This window comes from Rhodnius prolixus, unplaced genomic scaffold, assembly GCF_049639745.1.
Source record: "Rhodnius prolixus isolate KJV_2025 unplaced genomic scaffold, Rpr scaffold_18, whole genome shotgun sequence".
Lineage (NCBI taxonomy): Eukaryota > Metazoa > Arthropoda > Insecta > Hemiptera > Reduviidae > Rhodnius > Rhodnius prolixus.
In genome coordinates, this window is record NW_027411636.1 from 2,160,824 (window position 1) to 2,179,286 (window position 18,463).

General features: G+C 37.8%; 1 protein-coding gene across 6 annotated transcripts in view; it reads right to left on the reverse strand.

Moving 5' to 3' along the window:
* kn (EBF transcription factor knot) overlaps positions 1 to 18,463 on the reverse strand; it is a 175,433-nt gene that overhangs the window by 18,912 nt on the left and 138,058 nt on the right. For 5 of the 6 annotated variants that reach the window (XR_012463139.1, XR_012463138.1, XM_074143831.1 and 2 more), the window contains exon 8: positions 12,337 to 12,459. Coding sequence is in view for 4 of the 6 variants with exons in the window: in XM_074143831.1 (XP_073999932.1) it covers positions 12,337 to 12,459 (123 nt within the window). In the remaining 2 variants the exon portion in view is untranslated. Of the gene's footprint in view, positions 1 to 12,336; positions 12,464 to 18,463 lie in introns of all 6 variants that reach the window. The other variant, XM_074143830.1, reaches the window with a different exon arrangement.

The window sequence follows — 18,463 nt, forward strand, 5'->3', positions numbered from 1 at the left end:
TATAAAGGGTTGAAAATTTTTTGGGTCATGAAATTCTGTAAGATTATGGCCGTTCTATATCTCCGACTGTGAACCACGTAGTCATATGGAATTTTGTTCTCTTGTACACTTTGTTTTTCTCAATTATAAACTATAGTTATTTTGTGCACAGATCTAAAAAGGTAGAAGATATAAAGGGTTGAAAATTTTGTGGGTCATGAACTTCTGTAAAATTATGGCCGTTCTATATCTCCGACTGTGAACCAGGTATTCGTATGAAATTTTGTTCTCTTGTACACTTTGTTTTTCTCAATTATAAACTATAGTTATTTTGTGCACAGAAGATATAAATTTTGTGGGTCATGAATTTCTGTAAAATTAAGGCCGTTCTATATCTCCGACTGTGAACCACGTATTCATATGGAATTTTGTTCTTTGTACACTTTGTTTTTCTCAATTATAAACTATAGTTATTTTGTGCACAGATCTAAAAAGGTAGAAGATATAAAGGGTTGAAAATTTTTTGGGTCATGAAATTCTGTAAGATTATGGCCGTTCTATATCTCCGACTGTGAACCACGTATTTGTATGAAATTTTGTTCTCTTGTACACTTTGTTTTTCTCAATTATAAACTATAGTTATTTTGTGCTCAGATCTATAAATGTAGAAGATATAAACGGTTGAAAATTTTGTGGGTCATGAAATTATGTAAAATTATGGCCGTTCTATATCTCCGACTGTGAACCACGTATTCATATGAAATTTTGTTCTCTTGTACACTTTGTTTTTCTCAATTATAAACTATAGTTATTTTGTGCACAGATCTAAAAAGGTAGAAGATATAAAGGGTTGAAAATTTTTTGGGTCATGAAATTCTGTAAAATTATGGCCGTTCTATATCTCCCACTGTGAACCACATATTGATATGGAATTTTGTCCTCTTGTACACTTTGTTTTTCTCAATTATAAACTATAGTTATTTTATGCACAGATGTATAATTTTAGAATATATAAAGAAGTGGTTTTTAACCGGTGTTCCGCGAATATGGTCCAAGTGTTCCGCGAAGTTTCAATTTTAAATGTATTGAAATTTAGAAACTTAGGAAAGATACGAAAACAAAAAATTGTTCCTTTTTTTTTAATTTGAATTTAATTTTAAGTTCTTGCTAAATACCGAATTTCAAATTATTTAATGTTAGTGTTCCGCGTCTATGAAAAGGTTATGAACCACTGCACACGGGTAAATGTGAGTGTAAGGTGGTCCTATCTAAGTCTAGTGAGTGGTAAACATGGTTAAATGTGAGTGTAAGGTGGTCCTATCTAAGTATAGTGAGTGGTAAACATGGTCAAATGTGAGTGTGAGGCGGTCCTATCTAAGTCTAGTGAGTGGTAAACATGGTTAAATGTGTGTGTAAGGTGGTCCTATGTAAGTCTTGAAAGTCACCAACATGGTATATATGAGTCACCAGACTGGTAGAATGAAGGTGCCAAGTTTGGAAAAGGTGATAATATTGATAGAGAAGAGGCACCAGCTAGGCGGAATAAAGATGCATTGGTCCGATTCTGGTTTAACCATTGGCAATGTTTGGTTTTAAAAATTTAATCTCTCAAATTTTGATTAAATTAAAAAATTTAATCGTCCAAAGTGATTAAAACTAAATTTGGAATTTAATTCAATTAATTAAAATTCTGATTATTTAATTTTAATCTTAATTTTTAGTTATGATTAAAAATTTTAATTGATTGAATTTTTGCCCAACTCTGATTATAAATATATTCGCTTCACACATTCATCCCTCTACTATATACAACTATTTACCATACAAACTTACAACTAATGGATGGAGCAGCACTCTGTGCTCCTGCCATCCTTATAGCTTAACCGAAATTAAAATCACCGTAATCCTTCTCTAATCATTTTCTTCCATTCATTCTATAACTTTTAAATACATTCATATTTCTGTAGCTAGCTCTGCTACAGATTTAAGCACATAGATGTTGCTGGAGAATATTATGCCTTCGTAGCGAAAGGGTGCATCTAAATACCTGTATATATCGTCACACATTCGTTTCCTTTCTACCACATAACGTGGACATATTATTATTATATGTTTGAAATCTTCCTCCTCATTGCAATCTACGCAAAGAGGAGAGAGAGGACCTTTTTGTTGATCCTGTGAAGATACGGATCCGTACACCGCGTGGTTCGCTCTCTCAGCCTGCTTATTGTCGTAACAACCCCATTTATTAGTGACAGTTCCCCTTAAACCATGGTTGTCTAGGTAAAACTGATCTGCCATAGTTTTATAGAATCTCTCTTTTTTACCATTACTGTAATCTGTCTGCCATTTTTGTAGCGCTGCTTTTACAATTGTACCACTTGATATTGGTCGCCATGGATTTCCGTCTCTCTTACAGCTTCAGCTGTACAGTTTTCTCCACACATTTAATGATTTTGGAAATAGTGTAAGCACCCACAGCTAAACGACTGGCCAACGACAAACCATTCTTTTACCAGAAAACAGTGATGGACAAGGCCCTAGCTGATTTGTGGGCAATACGAGAGCGCATATTGTAGATGATGTTGCGTGTATATTTTTTATTACCGGATGATATACCATTATTTCACACTTCCTGTAAAAATTATAAAAAAAATCATGATAATGCAATAATTCCAATAATCAGTTCTGCAGATTAACTTTTGATGTTGGTAAAAGTAAAATAAAGTAAAGTAAGTAATCGCCTATTTTTTCAGGCGGGGCTTAACGTCCATCTACCAATTAGGTGTCGTGGACGGAGGCGACTAGCAAACATACCTTACTGTAAACTCCTCATATTAACTATTAAATAAAATCTAAGACCTAGACCAGGGGAATCGAACCCACTAAACCACAATACATCTTAGCATTGCGGGTCTAGCCTATAACCGCCTAACATACTTTACTATAAATTTCTCATATTAACCATTAAATAAAATACAAGTCCTAGACCAGGGGAATCGAACCCACTAAACCAACAATACATATTAACCTTGCGGGTCTAGCCTATAACCGCCTAACATACTTTACTGTAAATTTCTCATATTAACCATTAACTAAAATCCAAGGCCTAGACCGAGGAATCGAATCCACTAAACCAACAATACATATTAACCTTGCGGGTCTAGCCTATAACCGCCTAACATACTTTACTGTAAATTTCTCATATTAACCATTAACTAAAATCCAAGGCCTAGACCGAGGAATCGAACCCACTAAACCACAATACATCTTAGCATTGCGGGTCTAGCCTATAACCGCCTAACATACTTTACTGTAAATTTCTCATATTAACGATTAAATAAAATACAAGACCTAGACCAAGGGAATCGAACCCACTAACCAACAATACACCTTAGCTTTGCGGTTATAGTCTATAACCACCAAACATACTTTACTATAAATTTCTCATATTAACCATTAAATAAAATCCAAGGCCTAGACCGAGGAATCGAACCCACTAAACCAACAATACATATTAACCTTGCGGGTCTAGCCTATAACCGCCTAACATACTTTACTGTAAATGTCTCATATTAACCATTAAATAAAATCCAAGACCTAGACCAGGGGAATCGAACCTACTAACCAACAATACATCTTAGCATTGCGGGTCTAGCCTATAAACGCTCGGCTACCGTGGCGCCTTTTTGATGTTACTACATTGAGGTTATGTCCTGGCTATAACTTAATTACAGTAATTGCCCAAGAAAAAGTTTTATTTGTGTGTAGACTTGGACAAAAGCATAAAACAGTTGGAATTGAAGTTTTTGTTTTTTTTTGGCTTTCCACCGGAAAATATATGTATATAAAGAAAAGAAAACGGAAATTGTTGTATAAAAACTAGAAAGGGAATGGCGAGCGACAAACAACTGTTGGCCAACCTGGGGTGGTAGTACTTGGGAAATTTAGGGGGCAAATCTAGTTTTTTTTTTCTAACAGGGCTAGGTTGGTAGCAGTGTGTACAGGTTTGGTAAAGAGGAGTGGAGGTTATTTTTTTTTTGTTAAGAGTTAGTGTTGGCGAATAGAAGTGTTCGCAGAGTCACTAACACACACTCTTCTACAGAATGGATAGAAGATAGTAGTTGTAGGATTCCTTGTACACACCGAGATATAGCCAACCCGGCTATAAGAAGAAGAAGAAGAAGAACGGAAGTGGAATTCCCTACTCTCAAACTCCCACCCAATTCGCATCGACTTCCTTGTGCTCAGTATCACATGTATCCCACTGCCTTCTGAATGGGGTACATCCACATTCACACACCAACTCTTTTTTTTTGGGCTCAACAAAAAGTCTTCCTTTTCCCTCGACACATACACACAGACAGCAGTCAGTGGATGCGCCACCTTATCCCCACAACTACTAAGTGAAATATAACAGCCGAGGCCTCCTGCAGCTTCACCAATATACCAGAGCTTCTCTCTCTTTTATATAAATATAAATATATATAACTCTACTCTTGTTATATAAGCATTATTGTAAACCATCAATACCACAACCACCTATATAACTTACAATAAAATACATATATAGAAATATTTACAGCTGATTTCTATCTTTCGAGATGGGAGTTAAACAAAAATCGATTATTTATTTCGAGTTTTGTAAACAAATTGGAGAATTCGTCTTTCTTATTTCGTATTTCATAGAACTCGCAAGGCTTCTTTTACATCATTTTCTTTTTGGGAAATTTCCATAACGGAAACCAGAAGACCGGTTCTTGGGTAGTAAATGATGGGAATTTTCCTCAGATTCCGGTTGTGGTGCAGCAAGAAGATGTGATTTGAAAGATGCAGGTCTATCAGGTGAACGTGACACTCACTTCCAGGGTTTGTTAAAAAACTGTACATGTCCAGGTTATGTTATCGAGTCAGCCGCCATGTTTGTTTACAATGAACTGTCACAATCAAGTTTCGAAATAAGAGTCTATTTTCGAAGTCAGGAATCTCCACAAAAAAGAGGTCTCTAGTGAAATTTGTGAATATCACAAATTTAACAGCATCGCTAGAATAAAAGATAAGGCGAAAAAGGAAGTGAGTAGTTAATAAAAAGCAATAACGAGTTATGGGTGTAAAAATGATTAGGTTAGAATTAAAAGTAGGGAAGGTTATAGCTGTTAAGAGAGTGGCATAATTAATAGAAAGTGGGGAAGCTCTCTCCTCTGCAGGTGGCCGGTGTTGTCAAGTATACCAACTTTGCCTTCACTGCGCCCCATCCTCTGCAACCAGCCTTAATTACTATTTCAAGAAGAGTTGGTTGGCTCCCCTGCTTGGTGCTGTTTAATCTCATTCACTAGCAGCTCACCACCGAGACTTACTGGTGACGTCCTCCTCCTCCTTCTTCTTCTTTATATTGCTCCTCCGCGTCTTCCAGCAGCTTTCTTCACAATCTGTTTACCTTCATCCTCCTCTGTCACCAATTATTTCCTTCTATTTCCATATCAGTTCTGCGCCCATTTTAATAAAATTTAAACAATCTAAAATGATGACCACATTTTACTGAAGGAAAACTCTAAATCTTGGGAATATCTTATATAGAGGAGCGTAGCTGGAATTTTTATCTGGGTAGACTGTAGACGGAGTGACTCTTCACTTGTAATCAGATGTCACAATGATACAATACAACTAGAGAACATTTTGAGAGATGCCCTTATCTGGGGCGGAAAATTCTTTCATAAATTTTTATTTCATGAACAGTTTTTAAGTAAAAGCTGAGTTTCCTTCAGGTACAATCAGAAGAGGCTGTAGAAGACTACCAAGAGAAAGACCTAGGTTTGTGCAGAAACAATGGTAAGTTGGGATGTGTTTCGAGCTCCAGAGTATGTCATAAATAATTACGACGGGTTTCTAACTATGAGGTGCTGAAACAGAGAGGTTAGATATTACGCTCATCTCTTAAAAGGAAGGGTTCGTACCCACTTTCAGGAACACATGTGATTTGAAAGATGCAGGTCTATCAGGTGAACGTGACACTCACTTCCAGGGTTTGTTAAAAAACTGTACATGTCCAGGTTATGTTATCGAGTCAGCCGCCATGTTTGTTTACAATGAACTGTCACAATCAAGTTTCGAAATAAGAGTCTATTTTCGAAGTCAGGAATCTCCACAAAAAAGAGGTCTCTAGTGAAATTTGTGAATATCACAAATTTAACAGCATCGCTAGAATAAAAGATAAGGCGAAAAAGGAAGTGAGTAGTTAATAAAAAGCAATAACGAGTTATGGGTGTAAAAATGATTAGGTTAGAATTAAAAGTAGGGAAGGTTATAGCTGTTAAGAGAGTGGCATAATTAATAGAAAGTGGGGAAGCTCTCTCCTCTGCAGGTGGCCGGTGTTGTCAAGTATACCAACTTTGCCTTCACTGCGCCCCATCCTCTGCAACCAGCCTTAATTACTATTTCAAGAAGAGTTGGTTGGCTCCCCTGCTTGGTGCTGTTTAATCTCATTCACTAGCAGCTCACCACCGAGACTTACTGGTGACGTCCTCCTCCTCCTTCTTCTTCTTTATATTGCTCCTCCGCGTCTTCCAGCAGCTTTCTTCACAATCTGTTTACCTTCATCCTCCTCTGTCACCAATTATTTCCTTCTATTTCCATATCAGTTCTGCGCCCATTTTAATAAAATTTAAACAATCTAAAATGATGACCACATTTTACTGAAGGAAAACTCTAAATCTTGGGAATATCTTATATAGAGGAGCGTAGCTGGAATTTTTATCTGGGTAGACTGTAGACGGAGTGACTCTTCACTTGTAATCAGATGTCACAATGATACAATACAACTAGAGAACATTTTGAGAGATGCCCTTATCTGGGGCGGAAAATTCTTTCATAAATTTTTATTTCATGAACAGTTTTTAAGTAAAAGCTGAGTTTCCTTCAGGTACAATCAGAAGAGGCTGTAGAAGACTACCAAGAGAAAGACCTAGGTTTGTGCAGAAACAATGGTAAGTTGGGATGTGTTTCGAGCTCCAGAGTATGTCATAAATAATTACGACGGGTTTCTAACTATGAGGTGCTGAAACAGAGAGGTTAGATATTACGCTCATCTCTTAAAAGGAAGGGTTCGTACCCACTTTCAGGAACACATTGGTGCTCCTTATGAAAAATACTAAGGGACAATGGTAGACTTTCCTAGGCAATTAGGGAGAGCAACACAAATAAAGGAATGGCAAGACGCCACCAACACTCAGAATATCTTAAATCGTTTTAGACAAGTACAATAAAAATCTTTATTTTACAATTTTGAACTCACATACAAAACGGATCATGACACAAATACATAAAGCTGACTTAGTTAGACTTACAGGTTTTCTGACTTAATTAGACTTACAGGTTTTTTGACTTCACTAGACTTATTGTAACACTCACAAATTGACATAACACAAGACAACAAAAGTACATCGTTCAACCGGGCGGCTAAGGGGTTGTCCAGTCCCTGGTGAAAACAGTTCCAGCTAGACAGATGCTAAAAACCTGGCAATGTCGGACTCACAGACCAAGTCAGTCATCAATCCCCTTTTCTATTGAGAAGCCCAAAGGACGAACTGGCCACAAAACTCTTTCCATACTCTCTGCGGTCCCCTCTCCTTCTTCATTCGCAGTTTTGCCAACTGGGAAATAATGCGCTGTTAGCGCCAACAGACAAATTCTAAGCAGGGAGGGGCCGAACATCCTTTCGAGTATTGTACACCTTACAAGGATTTTTCTTCCCAGAAACAAGCGGAATTGTTGGTCTACTAACGCTTGAAGAACTAGGAGCAGTAGTTCTGGTGGATCGTAAGGCTGATCACATGATCATATTCTGTATGAAAGTTCCAAATCAATAATTGGCATGATCTCACTGGAAGAAGCGGTAAGAGAAAGAGGAATATCAAGTTTGCGATGTGTGTGGCGTTGAAGGCAGCGGATCTGAGAATGCTCCAAGAGGAATCCGGAGAGAAACAGTCAACCGTCATAAATAACTGCGGCCAATGTTCGCCATTATGGCAGAATCCCTCCGGAAAGCCACCCCCGCTGGCCCCTGAACTTACAACAGCGCCGCATTCTAAGACCTCCATGATTTTCCACTCCGGCAAGCATGAAGTTCCTAGTTTTTGTTCTGCGCCACCCCCGCTGCCGCCCCACTTCTTAGCTCTTGCAGCTATTCCATTCCTATTTATAAACCCTGGGCGCTAACTAACTCACTACTGCCTCCTTACAAGGTGTTCCTCTCCGCCTCTTCCACAGTTCACAACACTTTGCCACTAAGTTTACTTCATCTAAGAATTTTCTAAACTAATCACTGCGCTTATTAGTACCATGATCAAGTGGATTACGTAACTTCGTCCGGAGAACCGACAGTCTGCTGAAAAAAAGCTTCGGGCGCTCTTGACGTCAGATGATGTCGCGCCTTAATTTTTTTTTTATTTTATTTTTAAAGTAACTTCGTATTACTTCCGTCTATTTCAACTGTTGTAGTCATCACTTGCATTATGAAGTCATGGACTAGAGCAGGGGGTCCCCAAACTTTTTACACAGGGGGCCACCAGTTCACTGTCCCTCAGACCGTTGGAAGGCCAAGAATCAGGGCCGGATTTAGATGAAAAGAGGCCCGAGGCTATTCCACTTATGAGGGCCTTTCACCTCTCATTTTTAAGTTTTTAAATTACATGAGAGTTAATCAAATACATCACTACATTTGATACATCACTAAAACAGTGTTTTAATGTTCACTGTTTTTAGAATAGTGTAATTTTGCTAACAATTTGAATGTAGGCCCCTCTTGATCTTAAGGCCCTAGGCTGAAGCCTACAGGGAAATCCGGCCCTGGCCAGAATATATTAAAAAAAAAAACTATTTTAAAGTAAAAAAAAAAGCAAACAAAACGGGAACAAATAGAATATTTAAAATAAAGAACAAGTAAATTTAAATCACTAAACTGCCCAGTATTTCTGTGGGAACTATGGGCCTGCTTTTGGCTAATGAGATGGTCCAATGTCCGGTTTAGTTATAGTGCTTTACCTTTCTTCCTACTTCTGCTATTATTTTTCGGAGCTGTGACGCGTGCGTCCCGCGTCATCGGAAGTAGTACTGTACATGAAAAGACGCAGCGCTTTGCGGCGGCACCGCCACTTATTGTGCTGCTCCTCTCACTGACCACCAATGAAAAGAAGTGCGGCGTGGGCCGGATAAATGGCCTCAGGGGACCGCATGTGGCCCGCGGGCCGTAGTTTGGGGGACCCCCTGGACTAGAGTAACTGGTTTGTGTACTAATCGAAGTAAAGGTCCATAGTCTGAAAACATTTATTGTCATTTTGGACTCTGATAAAGTAAATCAATCGCCATGTTTTTTTTTTGTTTTTTTTTTCAGGCGGGGCTTAATGTCCAACTACCAGTTAGGTGTCGCGGACGGGGGCGGAAGAACATACAATTTTTTTCTAACAAATAAAAAGTTGTCACACCCGGGATTCGAACCGGCGATCTCCCCAAAGAGAAGATCAAAATCCTGTGAGTTTTTTTCCCTCTTAAAAGATTTAAAAAAAAATCAAAAAACACACATTCAAAGCCACGATCATAAGATTGAGGATTGCCTGCAGAATAATATAGATGTTTGATCAGTTGAAGAGACTGATTTGGAAGTATAGGTTAAGAAGACTGTTTGATGGAGTATGAAATGGTTGAAGAGGGTGAGATCTCTTGCAGAAGGAGTTGGCCATTTGCTGGAAGAAGGAAGTTGTAGACAGAGAGGGGATGGGGGGGGGTCCTGAGAGAAGTTGTAGCAATGCGAGACGCATACAAATTAGCTGATTGTAGCAGTCGACTGTAGCCAAGGTGAAGGAGCAGCGCAATCCCCTCTACTCTCTGCCAGAGAATTTGTTTAATACTCTGTCTCTAGGAGAAAGATAGATATATAATACGACTTACCCCGCGGAACTGAATACCTGATATTACACTGTTGCCAACTTATATTGCGCTGATTTCTGAAATTGCGATCCCCCCTCTCATTATTAACACTTTTGTCAAACGTTCCAAAATACTTCACACTGGAAATACCTATTTCCGGATTTGAACCTGAATCGACGTGCACACTCACACGACTATGACGCCCCCTCTCCAAAGGAACATTACAAATATAACCGCGAACTGTGGCAGAGCGACCATATTCTTTCTACTGCGCTGAAAGAATTTTCCACTTCTATTGAGATGATTTCAGCGATTTTCTTTTAACTTTGTACTCATCGTAGAGTTTATAGGTTTTTTTTTTTTGAAGAATTTTCTAGGTCAATCGATTAAGAGCACTTTTGGAAGGGTAGGCTACTTTTCTTAAGTAATATTTCTTGATAATGATGGATTTGGTTTTTTCGACCGTTGTTGATAAATGATTTTTGGTGAATATCGAGGTGCGGTCTTAAATAAAGACAACTTTTTTGCTTTATACCAACGTTTCGGTAATTTTTACTACCTTCTTCAGGGTATTATTAAAAAACGTTTGTGAAGTTTAATGTAGAGCTACGAGTATATCATCATAACTGTTGGTGTTAGCAGTTATGATGATATACTCGTAGCTCTACATTAAACTTCACAAACGTTTTTTAATAATACCCTGAAGAAGGTAGTAAAAATTACCGAAACGTTAGTATAAAGCAAAAAATAGTTTTTATTTAAGACCGCACCTCGATATTCACAAAAAATCATTTCTTGATAATGTTCGATTCAGGGTATTAATAGATATCGAGGATGTGCCACATAGTGAAACAAAACAACACAATTAACTTTAGAACAGACCTCATCGAATTTAGCCAATTGCTACAATTTTATTATTAAAAAATAAGAAGATATCTAACTTCTTGTACATAATTATTGCTGTGTTCTTTAAATTTACTTCTAATCATTTGGTTCTTATGTTATTTAGTTCATAAGGGTTTTTGGTTTTTCCGGCTTTTTTGTATTAAAAGAAATTTCCCAATATCTCTTTTATTTACTCTTTTGTCAAAATTGAACATTGTAATTAGTCTATTGTATCTGTCCCATTGTCAGTGCCAAAATTCCCGTGTAAGTCCCGCTATATCTGTGTATATATATACCTGTTCTCCACTTCTGGCTCCTAGTTTTCTGTAACTCAACCAACCCGCATAGCCACGTAAGTTTCAATAATTATAAAGAATTTATTGTATTTTACTGTTTATTTTTATATTACTGATTTTTTACTGATTTTCTGTGTTACTGATTCTCTAAATTGTTTGTATTTTTTGTATTTGTAATATCCAGGCCATGTAAGGAGGATGGGTCCAGAGAGATTGCCTAAGGTGGTGATGGACAGCGAGGTGATGGCCGAAGGAAGAGAGGAAGACTCAAAAATGGTGGGTGGAGAGACCAGGTGAAGGAGATGATGACCGGGATATGGTCTGACAGAGGAACAGGTGGAGGATCGTGTCGCTTGGAAGAAAGCATTTACTCACGATGGCTGAAGGGAACCACGATTTGTGGAGAATCCTTTAATAAAAAAAAAAAAAAAAAGGAAATATCCAGGCCCTGAAGAAGAAGACAATATATTTGTCGAAACGTTGGCAAAAAAGAGACGAGTTGTTGTTTTTTATTTGGACCGATTCCTCGCCAATCTTGAATCCTTAGATATCGAGGAGAGTTAAACGATTTTTTTTTTTTTAAACGAGAGGTAAAGAAATTTCTAGTACGAAAGAAATTAAACGATAATGTTAAAGTGTACAAAAAAGTTTATTGTGATGTCACCGAATTAACCTCTTAACACTTTGGACAAGAATTAGGCGGAAAGATAAACTTCTGGTAGTTAGTATGAGGTGGGTAGATGAGGTGACAGTGTGCGGGTGTATGTGTGGGAGGGAAGAGCGCCCTCTATCTAAGTGGCCGTAGTGAGTACGGAAGAGTCAACAAGATTACGTGCCCTATTCTCTTTTTGGGCCATCGCAATAGTACCTGTATGCCACTTCCTGTGCGCGTGAGTCGGTGTGTCAAAGAGAAGACCTTAAACTCGGGCAGTACTTCCGCCACAGAGAGTCTGCCGTCTCCTAATACACTTGCTTCACCTAATTGCACCACTGATTAATCCTGAGATAATGCTGAGTAGTTGGGATTACATCCGCGTAAGGAGTTATACATACACACGTAGCCTGACTATCTTTATATGTAATGATAGCTAAGAGATGGTTACTGAATAGCAAATACCTACCTCTTATATAATATAGGAGCTTCTTAACGTAAATGCAAAGATAATTATTTATAATAAATTAGTTATATCGATTAGTTATATCGTATTCGTCTAGGAGGAGTGATTCAATTACGAAAAATTCAAAAACCACTTACTTGACTCATTATCCGTAGGGTCTATCCTCTTAGCTCGGCGGCCATGTTTGGAATTGTTGTGCACGAACATGTTGTCAGAGACAGCCAATAGTGGTCCTTCTACGCTCATAAGCGTAGATATCACTACCTGCAACAATTAACCACATAACACATTGTAGGTAATTTAATCGATTATTGTTTTAAATAAAAATATAGTTTTTTTTTTTTTGACTATTATTTCACTCACAAAATGTAAACAAAGAAGGTTATTTCAGGAAGGTTACTGTATACAAGAATATTGCGCTTTAACTTGAGCTTTAGAAGTTTTAAAACATTTAAAAATTGCCAAGTTGATCTTTGATTTTTTTTTTTTTGTAATCGATTAATGTTTATTGTATTTACAATAGATTCTATAACTGGCCAGTGATTCGTAATATTGTTTTCGATTAGTTAGCTACTATTGTAGTTTGCTCCAGATGTTACATTATGTAAGAAGGTTACTTTTAGGTTACAGTATAGCCAATGCCTTCAAAATAACAGTTAAAAGGTGTTGCCAACTTATAGTTTTTAATTTTAAAATTTTCATATTTTCAATTTCATAATTAGTTTAACAATAATTTCCTTTAAACTTCGTGTACTCATTGGATAGATGGAAAAGGATTTTGGTGGCAGTTCTAGGGGAGCAAATAATAATAATAATAATAATAATAATAATAATAATAATAATAATAATAATAGCTACGAAGACGAAGATGGGTTCTAGGGGAAAGTCTAGGTGCACGATAAATGCAGAATGTGCAACTCCATTTCGGAAAGCATACAGCACATAGTTGCAGGATGTTCAGTACTTGCGCCGAAGGAGTACCTTTTCAGGCACAATAATGTGGCTAAAATTATCCATAAAGCACTTTGCTCAAAGTTTCGGCTGCTGAAGACAGAAGTGCCATATTATAAATATAACCCGCCGAAGCTGCTGCAGAATGCGCACACAAAAGTATATTGGGACACCCAGTTAGTAACGGATAGGAGTGTTGCTAACAACAAGCCGGACATACTAGTTATGGATAGGAAGGGTAGAATTGCACATATCGTCGATATCGCCATACCCAATGATGATAACATGCAGAAAAAGCAGGGGCGAAAAGATCCGAAAGTACCAGGACCTTAGTTTCCAACTAAGAGAAATGTACAACCTGGTGAAAACGACGATTGCGCTTATATAATACTCGTGCCCAGAACAACGGTGGACTGCTGTCAATGAGTTGGTCCTATCCACTGATCTGGTTGTAGAGGCGCAGAAGGCAGTCCTCCTAGATACGGTCCGTATCGTTCGAAAGTTCCTGAGTGCTGCCCATTAAGCAGATCAATACAGCCAATCGCCGTGTGCAGCCCGTTATTATTTGGATTTAGTTTTTAACTCCGAGAGATAGATTATGTAATTTAGATAAGGGGTTGTGGCAAAGTCCACCCCCCTAAGTGATTTCCCTAATAAGGAGTCAGAAATGAAATAATAATAATAATAATAATAAGGGAAGGGATTAGCTATGCGGTTAGCGTACTGGATTCCTACGCGGAGGTCCCTGGTTCGAATCCAGAGCTGCTGACCATTAGATTTTCTCTTCCTAGCCATATGGGGATCAAGGGGAATGAAATAGCTGATCAGTTGGCAAGGAATGGAGCTAATACTCCTTTCATTGGTCCGGAACCAGTCCTGGGGATCACTAGGGGTGCAGTTCGTGAGGCTCTCAGAGACTGGGATCTGAAGAGAGAACATGAAAAGTAATGGGTGATGCTTCCTGGGGTCAAACACAGCAAGAGGGTTATGCCCTTGGCTGTGCAAACAAAGAACCAAAGTGACTCTAGGTTTGGGTAGGAATCAGATTACTCTCAGAAAGCACCTGCACAAGTTAGGGCTTGTTAGCTCGGAACCGATGTGCAGATTGTGTCAGGAAGAGGAGGAAACGGCCTCTCACCTGTTGTTCGATTGTGTTGCAATCGAGAGACTGCGCTACAATATCTTTGGAACTTTGAGGCCAAAGGAGATAATAGCGCAGAAGGAACTGGGTAGGGAAAATCTCTCTATCCTTCTTAGAAGGAAAGGTTTCACCTATTAGGTTTAAGGGGAAGGCACAATAAGCCTCTTGTGGCTGCGGGATAGGGTCCCGCCCCGTCATTTTAAAATCTTAAAATCTTCTGTTCCTAGAAGCTTCTTACAGCTCACTGTCCCCGGTAATGGACAGTGTTGCCTGTAACGAAGAGAACACTGTCCGGAGGCACTGGCCGTGCACTGAAGAAAAGCTCCAGGCGCCAATAACCTTAGATGTTGACGCGTCTTAAATCATTTAAAAAAAAAAATCTAAATTTAAAGCAAAAGCAGCAGCGGAAGTGCCCCCATAACGAATTTGGTGGAATAAAATTTGCTACGATGTTTCCTGTCAGAGCAGGATGTCCAGATTACCAGCTCTTTAAGGACTAGCAGTGTGTTCCAGCTGCTGGACCAGAAAATTGAATTTAATTACAATATTTACGATCAATTCCAGGGGAATATCCGGGATAAATAACTGTACAGGCTAAGAACAAATTCAATTAATTAACTATGTATAGGATATTAAAGATATTATTACTGTTTCGATTTTTTTGGGTACACGAAATTGGATTTCTACTAAGTGAATCAAACTGGAGCAGCCTTCTAAGGAAACTGCGAACAGATAACAGTAGCCTAAATACTGACTGACGTGAGTATATACTCAGTGTAAAATGTTTAGAATTTAGCAACAACTACTCACAGACAGAGTAGCTGCAGGTTGTCTCTCTCTCTCTCTCTCTCTAGCGGAGAGCCAATGTTTCTAGTGTTCTGTGGGGAGGCGTGGACAGGGGGTGGAGGAGAGGGAGAGAGAGAACACATCTGTCGATCTAGTCTGTCATGATGGGTGTGACTGTGTGAGTCATTCGCGTGCCTCACGACAACTGCAGCAGAGAGAGAGAGAGAGAGAGAGAGAGAGTACGTGATCTTATTTTGTGTTTTGTGTCTGTGTCTGTCTGTGTGTCCTACATACAGCTATCTACATACACATATACATTCGACTCGAAGAGGATAGTGTGCAAGCTATCTAATTCGATTTAAAGGCCCTTCGCTTCACCGCTAACCTTACAACTTGACAATCGCCAACAAATGACTATACAATCAACTCTCCCTACCTCTCTAGTACCAATCTATCATCTCGATTAACTTGTATAGTCTCTTTGGCTTTAAGTTTCCAATATTGTTTAACAAAGAGGTATGAACTACATCCTCATTTACCTTGAAAGAAAAACCCCGTAATGAAAATAGAGAATTTTCCACGCATTTGACTAGATTGAAAAAATTTCCCCCGTTCTACAAAATAGTTACAGAAATTTATTTAATATATTAAAAGTTTCTAAACTTAAGCAAGCTTAAAACCAAATTGTTCGCTTAAAAACTTAGCTAAAAGACATCCAAGATAAAATGAGCCTAAATTACGATTTACAATTAGTAGTTAGTTTGCAAAAGTGTGGACGGTGATTGAGACGAACCAAAAAATATTTAATTCCGTCATTGTTTACCAAAATCTAATGACGACAACACTACGTATTCATTACTCATGTTGTTGCGTAATCACAAACCAATCGAAAAAATATACTACGAACACAATCATGGACCAAAGTAAAGTAGTAAAGTAATTGCCTATTTTTTTAGGGAGGGCTTTACGTCCAACTACCAAATTAGGAGTCGTGGACGGAGGCGACTAGCAAACATACTTTAATATAAATTTCTCATATTAACTATTAAATAAAATACAAGACCTAGACCTAGAATCGAATCCACTAACCAACAATACATCTTAGCATTGCGGGTCTAGCCTATAACCGCCTAATATACTTTAATATAAATTTCTCATATTAACCATTAAATAAAATTATATTAGCATATTAGCTTTGCAGGTCTCGCTACACTCTTGGACCAATCAAGTTTAATAAAAGATTCATATTACGTATATAGTCAAGAGCTTCAAGATGACGCCATTTTTATCAAACCCAAACATAAAAAAACCCTTAATACAACAAATAAAACAGTTCAAGCAATAGACCCGTCAATTATATTAAAAACACGTTGCACCATCTCATGCGATTAGCAAAAGTCACAGATTTCTAAATATTAAGAATAATATCATATATCTCCAATGAAAGAAAACTATCAGAAACCAAACCGAAAATTAAACCACCTGTGACATCGAAAAACATTAAAATTTCTGTCATTTGTAGACCTTCACTTTGTCTATAATCAAGCAAAATTTTCGAAAGCAATCTGAGTACTAGAAAGCGAGATACGTATTCCAACATAAAATTTGAAGAAGGTTACAATCTCCGAAAATTAAACAGTTTATATCTCCTTTTCTATTGCATCTAAAACGGTGCCATTTCTGTCATTTGTAGACCTTCACTTAGTCTATAATCAAGCAAAATTTTCGAAAGCAATCTGAGTACTAGAAAGCGAGATACGTATTCCAACATAAAATTTGAAGAAGGTTACAATCTCCGAAAATTAAACAGTTTATATCTCCTTTTCTATTGCATCTAAAACGGTGCCATTTCTGTCATTTGTAGACCTTCACTTAGTCTATAATCAAGCAAAATTTTCGAAAGCAATCTGAGTACTAGAAAGCGAGATACGTATTCCAACATAAAATTTGAAGAAGGTTACAATCTCCGAAAATTAAACACTTTATATCTCCTTTTCTATTGCATCTAAAACGGTGCCATTTCTGTCATTTGTAGACCTTCACTTTGTCTATAATCAAGCAAAATTTTCGAAAGCAATCTGAGTACTAGAAAGCGAGATACGTATTCCAACATAAAATTTAAAGAAGGTTACAATCTCCGAAAATTAAACAGTTTATATCTCCTTTTCTATTGCATCTAAAACGGTGCCATTTCTGTCATTTGTAGACCTTCACTTTGTCTATAATCAAGCAAAATTTTCGAAAGCAATCTGAGTACTAGAAAGCGAGATACGTATTCCAACATAAAATTTGAAGAAGGTTACAATCTCCGAAAATTAAACACTTTATATCTCCTTTTCTATTGCATCTAAAACGGTGCCATTTCTGTCATTTGTAGACCTTCACTTTATCTATAATCAAGCAAAATTTTGAAAGCAATCATAGTACTAGAAAGCGAGTTATTTCAACTTAGAAAATTTGAAGTAGTTTTAAAGTTCTGAAAATTAAACAGTTTATATCTCCTTTTCTATTAGATTTAAAACTTTGAAGTTTATATCAAGTTAGATGTTTTTTTTTATAAACAAGCAAAATTTTGCAGTAGCGTGTAAAGGTTTGGCATATCTTATACTGATATTTGTTTTCATCTTTAGATTACAGTTTACGTAACTAGGACGATGTATGAATTATTATTGGTTTAGCAATTGAATAATTTTGTTACAAATATCTTAGAATTAATTTAATTATTGATTTAACATTTTTTGGTGTTAACTTTTTTGTTTTTGATATTTCGTTTTATTTCAGCTATTTTCAGGTGGGGGTTTTATATTCAGTGATAATCAGCTCATTCATTGTATATCACGTGTCATACTCGTATATCCACTCTCTGCGTCTGCAGATCTGTATCTACAGACAACTTTCTAATCTTTCGATGGTTTTGTTCAGATACTTGCAGCTGAGTAATTGGGTTCCAAAAAAAAATCTCGGATAAGAGAATACAAGACCAGTGGGTAGCCTTTCACTGTTGTCTCGCGGGACCGTTTGATAGCCTGAATTTACTCGCGATAGAAAGAGAGCGAGAAAGTGAACCCTGTGATGTGGGAAGAGGACAACTTTTGCTCTTGTTTGGTTGTTCTGGTATGGTGCTCTTGTGGTGGGCTCGGTGTTGCAACCAGAGATCGATTCTGTAGACGACCATTTTGAAGAGGGGTAGTCAGATAATACAAGCAACTCTCTCTCTCTCTCCCTCCGCGCGTCCTGTACGAGCGAGCGAGAGGCTGCCCCCCAACCCCCGCTGGCTGTTCCCGGCGCCCTTACATGGAGAGGAGCAGGAGGATGAGAACGGCGGAGAGCTAGTCGCAGAACAAGAGGAGCAAGCGAGACCGACAGACAGATCCAACGGGGGAGTT